The 12,789-nt window shown below is 36.4% G+C and overlaps 1 protein-coding gene across 3 annotated transcripts in view; it reads left to right on the forward strand.

Moving 5' to 3' along the window:
- GABRG2 (gamma-aminobutyric acid type A receptor subunit gamma2) overlaps positions 1 to 12,789 on the forward strand; it is a 243,559-nt gene that overhangs the window by 102,585 nt on the left and 128,185 nt on the right. For 2 of the 3 annotated variants that reach the window (XM_086413764.1, XM_086413765.1), the window contains exon 1: positions 5,142 to 5,599. In XM_086413764.1, the coding sequence (XP_086269890.1) occupies positions 5,493 to 5,599 (107 nt within the window). In that variant the 5' untranslated portion in view covers positions 5,142 to 5,492. Of the gene's footprint in view, positions 1 to 5,141; positions 5,600 to 12,789 lie in introns of those variants that run through there. The other variant, XM_086413766.1, reaches the window with a different exon arrangement.

A 12,789-nucleotide genomic window follows, 5' to 3' on the forward strand; every position in this document is an offset into this window, starting at 1 on the left:
GGTATTTTCTACCTTCTTTTGTATTTATGAGGGGTTTTTTTTTTTAGTATTTTTTAAATGATTTTTAGCTATAGCTTTTAATATTACTTTTAGTGGTGCTTTAAAGATTACCATATTCACCTCTGGGTCTTATCAAACTCTACGTATAGTTGCCATATTATTTCTTGAAATAACCAAACAATTATAAAAGTATAATTTTATTTACCCCCAACTCTGGGATATTTTGTGCAATTGTTGACATGTATTTTATACATATATATGTTTTATAAACCCCAAAATGCACTGTTAAAATTTTTGTATTAAAAAGTCAGGTGATTTTTAAAAGAACAAATAAATACACTTTGTATACATATTTTTATTTATATATATAATGTGTATAATACTACATATTGTATATATAGTTTCTTCATATGTTGACCATTTTCAGGGTTCTTCATTTGTCACAGAGCTGGCTTCCCATCTGGCATCACTTTCCTCAGCCTGAAGAATTTACCTTAGCATTATTTTTATCTCATCTTTGCTGATGACAAATTCTCTCAGCCTTCATTTATTTGAAAAGGTCTTTTTTCCCCCTTACTTTTCTAACAGATCTGTATATTGGATATTTGATTCTATGTATAGTTTATTTTCAGCACATTAAATGTATCATCCACTGTTTCCTGACCTCAATTGTGTTGATCCATTTTCGCTTTATTTTAGGTTTCTTTGCCTTGTTGCTCTTTCCCTTCAAAAACAGGTATCTAAACAAAGTTTGTTTGTGGATCTGGAGTCTAACCTTTCTGTTGCTATTTTGTTTCTCTGATTTCTCCCTTAATTTGAGCTGCTCTAAGAGTTAATTAAGGTTGTTGCCTTCTGCTGATGTTAATCATCCTATATCTCTGCAACTGTTTCCTAGAATGAAACTTTCCATGCTAAAACCAAAGAAAGTAAAAGTGAAGTCGCTCAGTCGACCAACTCTTTGCAACCCTTTAGACTGTAGCCTACCAGGCTCCTCCGTCCATGGGATTCTCCAAGCAAATACTGGAGTGTGTTGCCATTTCATTCTCCAGGGGATCTTCCCGATCCAAGAATCGAACCTGGGTCTCCCATATTGCAGGCAGATGCTTGAACCTCTGAGCCACCAGGGAAGCCTCCAGTAAATGAGGAAAATTTTATCATCTTTTAAGTGCCCTCAGGGAAACCCTAGACCTCATCCAATCCAGTTTCCTCATTTTATGGTCAAATCTTCATCACTTTTGGCCCATTTTTGGTGACTTTCTAGGGTGTACATAGTTTTTATTTAATGATTTCTCCACAAGTTATAAATGTTATCTGCATAATGGTTGGCCTACTTCATCATTAGCAGAACTAGAACCTAAGTTATTTATCTTAATTCTACAAGAGTTAAGAGATTTGATGTTGACAACCAAATTGATCCAACTTTAGATTTCATAATTTACTTCTGTGTATAGTAATGACAGTCAGTTCAGTTCAGTTCAGCCGCTCAGTCGTGTCCGACTGTTTGCGACCCCATGAATTGCAGCACGCCAGGCCTCTCTGTCCATCACCAACTCCCAGAGTTCACCCAAACTCATGTCCACCAACAAACTCATGTTGGTGATACCATGCAGCCATCTCATCCTCTGTCGTCCCCTTCCCTTCTTGCCCCCAATCCCTCCCAGCATCAGAGTCTTTTCCAATGAGTCAACTCTTCGCATGAGGTGGCCAAAGTATTGAAGTTTCAGCTTTAGCATCAGTCCTTCCAAAGAACACCCAGGACTGATCTCCTTTAGAATGGACTGGTTGGATCTCCTTGCAGTCCAAGGGACTCTCAAGAGTCTTCTCCAACACCACAGTTCAAAAGCATCAATTCTTTGACACTCAGCTTTCTTCACAGTCCAACTCTCACATCCATATGTGACCACTGGAAAAACCATAGCCTGGACTAGACGGACCTTTTTTGGCAAAGTAATGTCTCTGCTTTTGAATATGCTATCTAGGTTGGTCATAACTTTCCTTCCAAGGAGTAAGCATCTTTTAATTTCATGGCTGCGGTCACCATCTGCAGTGATTTTGGAGCCCCAAAAAATAAAGTCAGCCACTGTTTCCACTGTTTCCCCATCTATTTCCCATGAAGTGATGGGACCGGATGCCATGATCTTATTTTTCTGAATGTTGAGCTTTAAGCCAACTTTTTCACTCTCCTCTTTCACTTTCATCAAGAGGCTTTTTAGTTCTTCTTCACTGTCTGCCATAAGGGTGGTGTCATCTGCATATCTGAGGTTATTGATATTTCTCCCAGCAATCTTGATTCCAGCTTGTGCTTCTTCCAGCCCAGCGTTTCTCAGTGACAATAGTAATAGTAATAATAATAACACAATATCAAATTAAAATAATCTTCATTCAGATAAAATTAGTCTACCAAACAAGTCTCCAATATATTGACAGGGGCTTGTTTGAATGAGAAGATGCAGGTGGTAGTTTTTTCTTTCTACTTTTTAATAATTTTAAAATTTCAGTGTAAGTTGTGGCTCAGTTGGTAAAGAGTCTGCCTGCAATGTGGGAGACCTGGGTTTGATCCCTGGGTCAGGAAGATTCCCCTGGAGAAGGAAATGGCAACCGATTCCAGTATGCTTGCCTGGAAAATCCCATGGATGGAGGAGCCTGGCGGGCTACAGTACGTGGGGTCGCAGAGTCTGACATGACTGAGTGACTTCACTTTCACTTTTCACACAGCAAATATATTGTTTGCAGTGAAAATATGAACATATTTATCAAATTATGGTTGTTTAAAGATGCATCAAACATAAACTTAAAAATGGGCAAGAATAAAAGGTGATTATACTCACAACTAGAAGGTGATTACAAAAAATTATTAGACAAAATCTCTTACAAATACCAGTGAATATGTATGTGGTTAAATCTTAGAAAATATATTGATATTATTTTTTTTTTCAAATAGCAGCCACCAGATAGGAAAGATCCACCAAAGCAAACTGCAACTTGCAAGCCACGAATAGCATAGTTAAAATTGTACCCAGATATTATAATAGTATAATTTCCTCTATAGATTTCTCTTAATATGGTGGCATGTATTCCATTATTGAAATAACTTATAATTTACAGGGATCATTATGATACCAATAAGGAATCAAATCTGAATTACTACTTTGTGAATGTGATAGCATTCATTCTCACTGGTTCACTATGCTTGTCACTAAATTCAAAGGGAAAAAATAACTTATATTGGAAAATTGGAAATGTTCTATTTGGTAGAAGACAGAATTGTCACATCAGTTTTTATTTGCAGCTTAATGGTCTGTATATCTGTTCAGTTTGGCCTCCTGTGTATTTGAAAAATTAGGATGTTTCTTATAATTGTATTCCTATTTCCTCTGGCAACTGACTGGAACAGAACAGTGGCAACGCCATTCAGATGGGGTACAAGTACTCCAGTGTGCATGGTTTCCACTACTATACTGATTCAGAACTAGCTCTTTCTTTTCTTTTTTCACTTATCTCACTTGCTTGGCTTTTGTAGGCATGTGAACACGCAAGCTTTGGCCTACAAAAATATGATAGAATGTCTTAACTGAAAATAAATACACAGCTATTAACAACATAGACTTGTTTTCTTAAAAAAAAAAAAAAAAGGATAAATATGAGGAGGGCCAAAATTCCTCACAGTGCAGTAAGGAATAAGCAAATTGCAAAGGAAGACACTTTCATTTTTTTCTGTCTCTAATTTAATCACTACCAAAAAAAAAAAAAAAGTTGACTACTACATGTGAATGCTGTTGTTGTTTTAATTGGATTTTATTCAAATGCCATAAATAACTGCCTAAGTTCTGAAGGCATGCAGGTTTCCAGGCATGTCTGTTAGGCGTTTTTTGCTTTAGTGTCAGAATATGTTTCCTCAGTCTAAAGGAAGCCAACAGTTCTTCTCTCTACTGTCGTTAAGTATGTTTTATGTTTGCAGATGAAGTGTGCATGTACTCATCCCATGTTCTATTCCTATGCATCCTGGACTCTACTCAAGTTCCCTACCTGGAAGACTTTCTTGTAGAAGAGGCACTGGTTTTGGACTGACTCCCTGCTGTGTTCCAGGGAGTCTGATTGGTCCTCTTCACTTGGAATTTTTCATGAACATCTTTGCTATGGTCTCAGTGTTGCAGGAGCCTTGAAACACTCCTCCACTTGCTTCTCCATGATGAGAGAATGGGGTTTCCTCTGCAGTGGATGAACTAAGTTGACATAAAAGGATATCTCCCATGTATCAGTATCCATGGTAACATTCGAGACAAGAAAGAAGCATGGTAACACCACTCTTCCACTCCAGAAATTTTCAGAATTATCACCAAGCAGAACAACAACAAAAGTCAAATCCCACAGAGCAAATAGAATTCCCTTTATATTGTTAATGTCATCTTGACTTTCCCCTTTATCCACCATCCTTTCAAGAAGCAGGCCCCTATTCTGTGGTCTATAGTCTTTAGGCAGCTATTTTCATGCATTTATATTTATATTATTTAATATCCAAGTAGTCTGTGTCTTTGCATTTTCACTAGGGATAGGGAGCAGAAAGAGGAGGAGTGAATACTGAAGAGCATAGATTCTTCTTGTTTTGTAATTCTATCAATGTTTTCTCGCTTCATTCAAGTTAAAAATTCACCGAATCTGTTTTCTTAATGGATGGTTTACAGAGAAACAACCACTCCTCCCCCAACACCTGCTCCCCCTTCCCCTACGATGTAACCCTAATTTCTAATGTTGCATGATTTTAAATAAGGATTCTTGGCAGATCTGAAGAGACACCTTCTGTCACTGGTGATATAGTATATAAATTGCTAAAGCATCTCTTGTCCCCAGGAAAGCCTCTCTTTGCATGCTTGTGTGTGCACCAAAGAGTTAAACAGCGCTGGAAAGACACCACGCATGTGTTAATTCCTTCTGCAGCAGCACGCATCGCTTCCACTTTGACCTCATAGTTAATCTGCGTGATGGTTAATCACGCAGAGACTCGAGTATTTCTTTTAAACACATACACACACCCCCAGCACACATACATACTTGCTGCCCTCTAAAAGAAAAATCAAAGCAAAGCAAACAAATAAACAAACATAAAACGATGGACCTGGGAGAGTATGTGTGAATGGTGGGGGGACATGAATATGTGTAAGAGTGTGCCCGCGTTTCTCATTCTCTTATTTGTCTCCTATGCGTCTCTCCCTGTACCCTCCCCCTGCCTCAATTATATTATTCCCCTAGACTTGAAAGCTGCTCCCTGAGCTGATGCTTTGATGGTATCTGCAAGCGTTTGTGCTGATGTTATTTCTGCCCCCTGAATATTAATTTCCGAAGCTGGTAGCAATACGGCTCCCCAGTGACGGACCTACTAGAGGCAGGTGGGGGGAGCCACCATCAGATCATAAGCATAATAATAATACAAAGGGGAGGGATTCTTCTGCAACCTAGAGGCTAGAGGCAGGGGAGGGAAAAAAAAAAAAAAAACGATGAGTTTGACAAATATATGGAGCACAGGAAGCTCAGTCTACTCGACTCCTGTATTTTCACAGAAAATGACGCTGTGGATTCTGCTCCTGCTATCGCTCTACCCGGGGTAAGATATGCCCTTTTCGGGGTTGTTTTGTTTCACAGAGGTGGGGGAAGGGGTGGGGACCGAGGAACTAGGGAGACCACCCAGATTTAAAAGACTCTTCTGGGATTTGGGGCTTTGTTATTTAGGAGAATGTGAATATGTGGGGCAGGAAAAGGAGGGAGAGAAAAGGAAGGTCATTTTCATTTATTTATTTATTTAATGGGTTTTATTTCTTTCTTTTAGAATGGAAAAGCTAACGCCATAAAGACTTTGCGTTTGGGGAGTAGCATTTTGATAGTACTGCAATCTGATGTCTAGGTGGGCTGTGCTGATACATGCTGGCATTTGAGGCCATGTTGGAGGCGTTTGGGTGGGGGTCTGGAAGAGAAAACTACAAATGGGGTCCTGGCGTATACCCGGCAGATGTGTTTGTGTGTGTGTGTGTGTGTGTGTGTGTGTGTGTATGTGTTGGGGGATGGGTTCTGCTCCTGTGACCAAAGTATCTCTTGTTTCTGCACCTGAGCATTCTTAAGATGAGTGAGCCAGGTTTTCTATCCAGCCCTTTTGACCTGGCAGCAGACTCCCTGGTGGGGTAACATGGTTCAGCACCAGGGACAGCAGTCCTGTCAGGGCCAAAGGAAAAGAAGCTTGTCTAATCCCATAAGACAACTTTATATTTACATAGGACATTGTCATAGTAAGACAGAATGCCGATGGAGCAAAGGAGCACTAATGATGTCTGGGGACCCTGCTTTGATTATCCTCTCCCCCTCCTTGAGATAGGAGGGGCATTGTTGGGCATGGGGTGGAGAATGTAGTTAATGCATGGAGGGATATAGGTCTGGAAAAGAGTTGGCTTTGCTGTAGTGTTGAAAAATATGCTGAGCCAGGTAAATGTGATGCCTAATTGGGAAGTTAGGCATTAATGTCTTAGAGCCTTATTACATTGAATGGAAAAGATGGGAAAAGATTGTGTTGTGAAGTGTTTTGCACCTAATTTTTTTTTTAACTTCTTTGCACCAAAGATATCAAGGAAATATCCCTTCACAAATAGTTCATCATTTATCCACCCACAAAAACACCCCCCCTGACTCAACACACACCATCAGGATTTCCAGCCAGAGCCAAAGGCAGGTTAGAGGTCTATTGTACTTATATTAGTTGCACTCTGCTTTACTGTCACTTTGAGACAAAACTCAAAAAAAGAAAAACTAGCTATAGAAGAAACCAAGCCATTGCCTAAGGTTTTCCTGGGAGTTGACACTGCTATGTAGTAGTTGTAATGAAGGGAGATAAAAGAGATGAAGGTGAAAATATTTTTTTATTTTATTGAAAAGCTAACTTTGCTGGTCCTGCATTCTCTGGAGTAGATAATCAGAGGAAAAGATTTCAGTAAAAAGGAGACCCAAGCAAAACAAGGAGTGAAAGTCTGTCTTGGGAGTTTGCAAGTAAAGAGAAGGGCCTGCTTAATCTACCAGTACTTTTCATACCTTCCCGCATTACATTAAAAATTGAATGCATTTTCTTTAAGAGTGTCAGATTAAGTAGCTTTCTCAGAAGAGGGCCTTTTACTTAAGATAGTTTAGGTGTTATGCATTTTAGTGGCATACTGGAAAAACAATGTTTTTAATTAAAAATTACACACATTTTACTATTTAATGTAGTATGTAACCTTTAATTTTTTTCAGAAATTGGGGAATTTAGTTACTTGTTGATAGAAAAACATCATTCTCATGTTCCTACCATTTATGAAACCTGTGGATTAAAATACACTTTCCTTCCCACACACTTAGATTCATTTTAGTAAGCAACTTTATACTTAAATAGATTAGTACATTTTTATGTATTTTATCTCCAAGGGACTTATTTTAACCAAAAACATGCAATTTTATTATTTGTAAGATTATCAAATTTAAGATGTCTTCTTATAGCAACAGTTCTACCTTCTCAAATATTATATAAAAACTAATATTAGGGATATATTTTAATTTTCAATTCCTAGCATGGTATCTAGATGAGCTTTATAAGTAGCTCTAAATAATGGGAGTTATGTGCCAAGAAAACTCTTCAATAGGAGGATTTTCACATTTTCTCTGTAATGACAGAGAATGGAGTCACTGTAGTTTGGTGCAGAGAATGTGATCAGAGTTTCAGTTTGTTGCAATCCCATAAAAAGAAAAAAAAAAAAAAGCCATTTGAATGGCTGAATAGAACTGAATGAAAATAGTAGCTTTGATCTCTGAAGCTGATCCTGAAGGACAGCAAGTGACTAGTAAAATGTGAGTTTCTAGGAGAAATTTAAAAAAGGCTTTTTGGGTAAACAGTGGTAGTAGAATCAGAAAGTTGAAGGAATATTAAAAAAAATTAACGACTTTTTATTTATATAACTTCAAAGAAAAATGTCCCTCGTTAAAATTGACTAAATTAATTAGATTGTGTGGGAATATGAGTCATTGGCATGAGGATGTTTATAGCTAATATCTCTTATGTGGGGGATAGTTAATTTCTGAAACCCAAAACTATCTAAACTGTCACATATCTTTTATACAATGCTATCATATGAGTCATCTGGGAAACTTTCTAAACTTGTATGATTCTTGAACCAAACAAGCTTGCTGTTCCCTACCTTTCCAAATTTTCCACTTCGCCTTATTAGAAAAGAAAAATCAAAATCACTTCCTCAGCATATTTACTTGCTTAGTTATAGATATAACATTTCAAGTAGTGTCTACCCTGAGACAAACATACATCTGTAAAAAAAAAAAAAAAAGAGAGAGAGAGAGAAATATTTATCACTCAGTATTTCCCAGGATCCAGCTGCCTACTACCTTCTAGACAAAACGTAGGCAGAAATTTAAAAATCAGCTTTTAATTTAGTTACATAAATGCATCTGATATCTTAGACTCAGTTTAGAATAATCTCCTCAAGAGAATTGAATTACAAACTATTTAGCAATAGAGGCCTCTGTGCTACACATTTTAAAATTTGCATCATATCAACAAGAATTTCTCTTCAAACTGGAAGAATGTAGGACTGAGTTTAGAGATTTTATCTTTGTTGTAAATATTATTTTGCTAGGACTGTGACTAGAATAACTTCCTAGTAATTCCAAGACAGACTTTCCACAATTTAAGTACAAATAGGCTTTACCAGGGCTTCCCTGATAGTTCAGTTGGTAAAGAATCCACCTGCAAGCAGAAGACCCCAGTTCGATCCTGAGTCGGGAAGATCCCCTGGAGAAGGGAAAGGCTACCCACTCCAGTATTCTGGCCTGGAGAACACTACCGAGTGACTTTCACAGGCTTTACTGAAATGACATAATACTTGTTGAAGAGATGCAGAATTTGCCAACCCAAAATATGCCTCTTCGGCATAAGGATTATTTTAGGCTTATTATTTTTAACAAACAGCAGATACAGGTGTGAAGCTTAAAACTGAGTGGAAGTTACCTTTTGTAAGAGGCATTCAAATAACAAAAATCTCCATTTTTATGAGTATCTCCATCCCTCTACCAGAAAGAAGAGTTTGGCTAAATATCTAGAAACTTACCAGTGGTGAAGGCAGAGATTTGAATCTGCCTAACAATCATCCCCTTGTTGACAGTGCTTTACTCAATAACTGCCCTTAACTGGCTCCCCCTGCTCACAACATCTTCTTTTGTCTTTAACCAGACACTGTATGTAAGGAGGTGGCCTGGGCTATTTGAAGGACTTAGCTTTCCTGGGTATCTCCTATGTGTACAGAAAGTATACATGTTATTACATTTCTGTTTGCTTTTTTTTTTCTTTTCTCTTGTGAATCTTATTAATGCAATGATGTCTCAACCAAGAATCTACAAGTGTAGAAGGAAAATTATTTTCCTCCCCTACATGACTGTCCAAAGTACTTCTGCTAAAATCAAAGACCTTGGAAGACTGGCAAAAACTTTATAGTTAGTGCATTTCAGAAACTGTTTGACCATCACAGGTGTCCAAACAATTTAAGTGCTTAAAGATACAGGATTTCAGTTGTGGTGGGCACATTTCTTATTCAGGCAATTATGAAAGAAAGAATTCATCCTCCTGCTACTGGTTATAAGAAATCCACGTGGGTTATAAAAGACCTATGTGACTTCTTCAAAGTCAGAAACCAAATAGTAACAATGTAACATCAAGTTCAGATTTTCCAATCTACTTGTGTCATGTGTATACATACAATAAACCAGATTTTACATATAAATATTAATATATAATATAGATTTTAATGAACATATACAAAGTTGTGCAACCTATTTCAATGTATAAAATATATTTATTTTATATCATGTGTGTGTATATACACACACACACACACACACAATTTTACTAACATTTGTTAAGTAGTTTTTGTGAACCACATTTGACTTGGAAACCAAGATTATAGAGACTTTAGACTTGCTTAAAAGCAACAGATAATTAGAAGTAACAAAATAATGATTAAGCATGTATGTGGATAGAAATAGAGATTTATAACGATAAATGTGTACATTTGTATACATTTCACACCATCCTGGGGTTCGTTGCTGTGTCGCTTGGTGGGAGTTTTCCAGGAACCAGGGAGTGGCTCTCACTCCAGTTAATACCACTAATTTCCCCCTACCCTTCTCCTCCCCTCCCCAGCACTGCTAGTAGCAGTGAGTTGATGTGAGTTCCACGCATGACCTGCCAACTGCGTTGATGCAACTGGAGCTTTCTCCTTTCTGTGGCTGCCAGCACTCACCACTTACTTATCATCTCATCACTTTGCCCCAGACCCCTTGTCCTGAAGCAGGATCTCAGAAGGCCTGTCACCTCCCTGCCTTGTCTCTTGGGCCATAGCCACTCTGACCTTGATGTGTCCTTTGCTAAATATGACTTTTCTGTATAAATAAAAGGTGATTTGGCATGTTCTTTCCAAAAATATTTTAGAATTATATGTTCATACATGATAGTGATAACTGGTTTCATTTTGTATCTGTCACTATTTTCCAAATTTTGTTTTCTGTTTTGCTTTTTTCTTCTGATTTTTTTCATCAGGTTCATTTGCTCAGTACTGCTTACTTATAAGTGTATTTAACTGATCAATTTTAATTTTTATAAGTATCTGATTCTACCATCATACAGTAGAAGCTAGTATGGATATACATTCTATTAGCCCAGTAAATAAAGATTGAATTTACCTAGTAGTGTGGCTTGAGGTCCTCAGTCTGCATCAGTCACTCCATTTTTAAATTTATCTTGCATTTTTGATTGAAAGCTCTAAAAGATATGCTTAGAAATAACCCAGTATTCAGTTATTTTATTAGTTTAATAACATACTAAATAATATTATTTAATACCTGGGAAAACTGTTTAGAAAGTATATTTTCTTAATGGTTATGTGTAACTAAAGCATAGTTTAATCTGGTAATTCAGTCATTACCCAGAAAGTTAACCACTCTTTTTCATCCCATTTTCAAAAAAAACTTTGTCTTCTATTGAGAAAATTTACAGGATGACTTGTTGAATGTTGTTGGATAGTTTTCCTACAAAAATTATTGAGGCAACCATACTGAATATGAAAGTAGAGAAAAATGTTGCTGCTTCAATATCTGGATATCTTTATCTTCAGTGTATAGATATTTAAAGTTAACAGTTTTAATCACCTCAGTCATACAAGCAACAGCTTGATTAACTTCTTTGGTATGTGAAAACTTAAAGTGCTTTTTTCATTTCTAGAGGAAAACAATTTACACTTTCCAGATATTGGGGCTTTTTTTCCTGAGACTGTTGGTGTGTACACTTTTTCTCCTTCTGTAGCTTTGTAAGTTAGATGAGGAAAATAATATTTTACTTTTTTGACTTTTGAAAACAAGTCATAGAATAGTTCTGAAAATAGTCCAACTCTTCCTGAATTTTGGTGGTGGAGTAGGGGTTAAGATTTCCCCAGTCATATATTTCTAGAGCAATACACCACACCATTCACCTACAGTCTTCCTTTTTCTCTGTAAAAATAAGAAAAATACTTGGATTGTTTTGAGGTGTAAAAGACTTCTCCAGTTTGCTTTACTGGAAAGGTTATTTCCTATTCATTTCTTCTGTATTCTAGAGAATATGTATCTTTTAAAAGGAAAAAAAAAAAACACTTTTAAGTTACATATTAGTGATTTAGGGTAAAAATAAAATTTAACTCCAAATCACATTAATCCCTACAGTATAAAATAAGAGGGCAAATATGGTAATAATTCTATATTATTATGAAATCATTATGTAACTCTCAAGACAAAGTGCTATGTAAATGCTAATAAGTAGTCCTGATATTACATTCTCTACTCATTTATAAAGAAAACCATAAAAAAAAAAAAGAAAACCATATGAATACCAAATAAGTAATAGTGTAGAAAACAAAAGATGCTTTTTAAGCCAAGGTCCTTTGTAATAATTGAAACCCTGCCATGAACACAAGTATCGTAGTAGAACCAAAGTCTATGTAGTGAGATAGATAAATAGCAAGTTCTATAATTTATTTAGGCACATTTAAATTACATGGCCAAAACAAACTGAATATAACTTGTCAATATAACCTTGGTAGAAAGAAATAAATGACTTATTTGTGTTCTTTTGTGCAGGTTAACAGTCCCTTTTTATAAATTGCTTTTGAAAACACATTTGAGATACAATAAGTAAGGGAAAAACTCTAGATATAAACTATAGAATTGACTAGTATTTCAGCTAGTTCTATGCTAGTAATGGTATATAACTATATAATTTATAAATTGCTTTTGAAAACACATTTGAGATACAATAAGTAAGGGAAAAACTCTAGATATAAACTATAGAATTGACTAGTATTTCAGCTAGTTCTATGCTAGTAATGGTATATAACTATATAATTTATAAATTGCTTTTGAAAACACATTTGAGATGCAATAAGTAAGGGAAAAACTCTAGATATAAACTATAGAAGTGACTAATATTTCAGCTAGTTCTATGCTAGTAACGGTATATAACTATTATGGGGTAGCAAAAGCCATAATTCTGTCCTCATGGAGTTTGCAGTCTCATGGGTGGCAGGCAATGATCAAAGTTTTGCTAATTTTACCTTAGATAAATACTACACAGCAAAGTCATATGGTGCTATGAGAGACTATGACAGTTTTCTAACTGGTGAAAGCATAGGACAGAGAAATTAAGTTAGGGCCACAAACTAGCTAAAACTGATCTACAATCATCTA

Source organism: Bos grunniens, chromosome 7 (assembly GCF_055505025.1).
Source record: "Bos grunniens cultivar Pamir isolate PY7600 chromosome 7, Bosgru_T2T1.0, whole genome shotgun sequence".
NCBI lineage: Eukaryota > Metazoa > Chordata > Mammalia > Artiodactyla > Bovidae > Bos > Bos grunniens.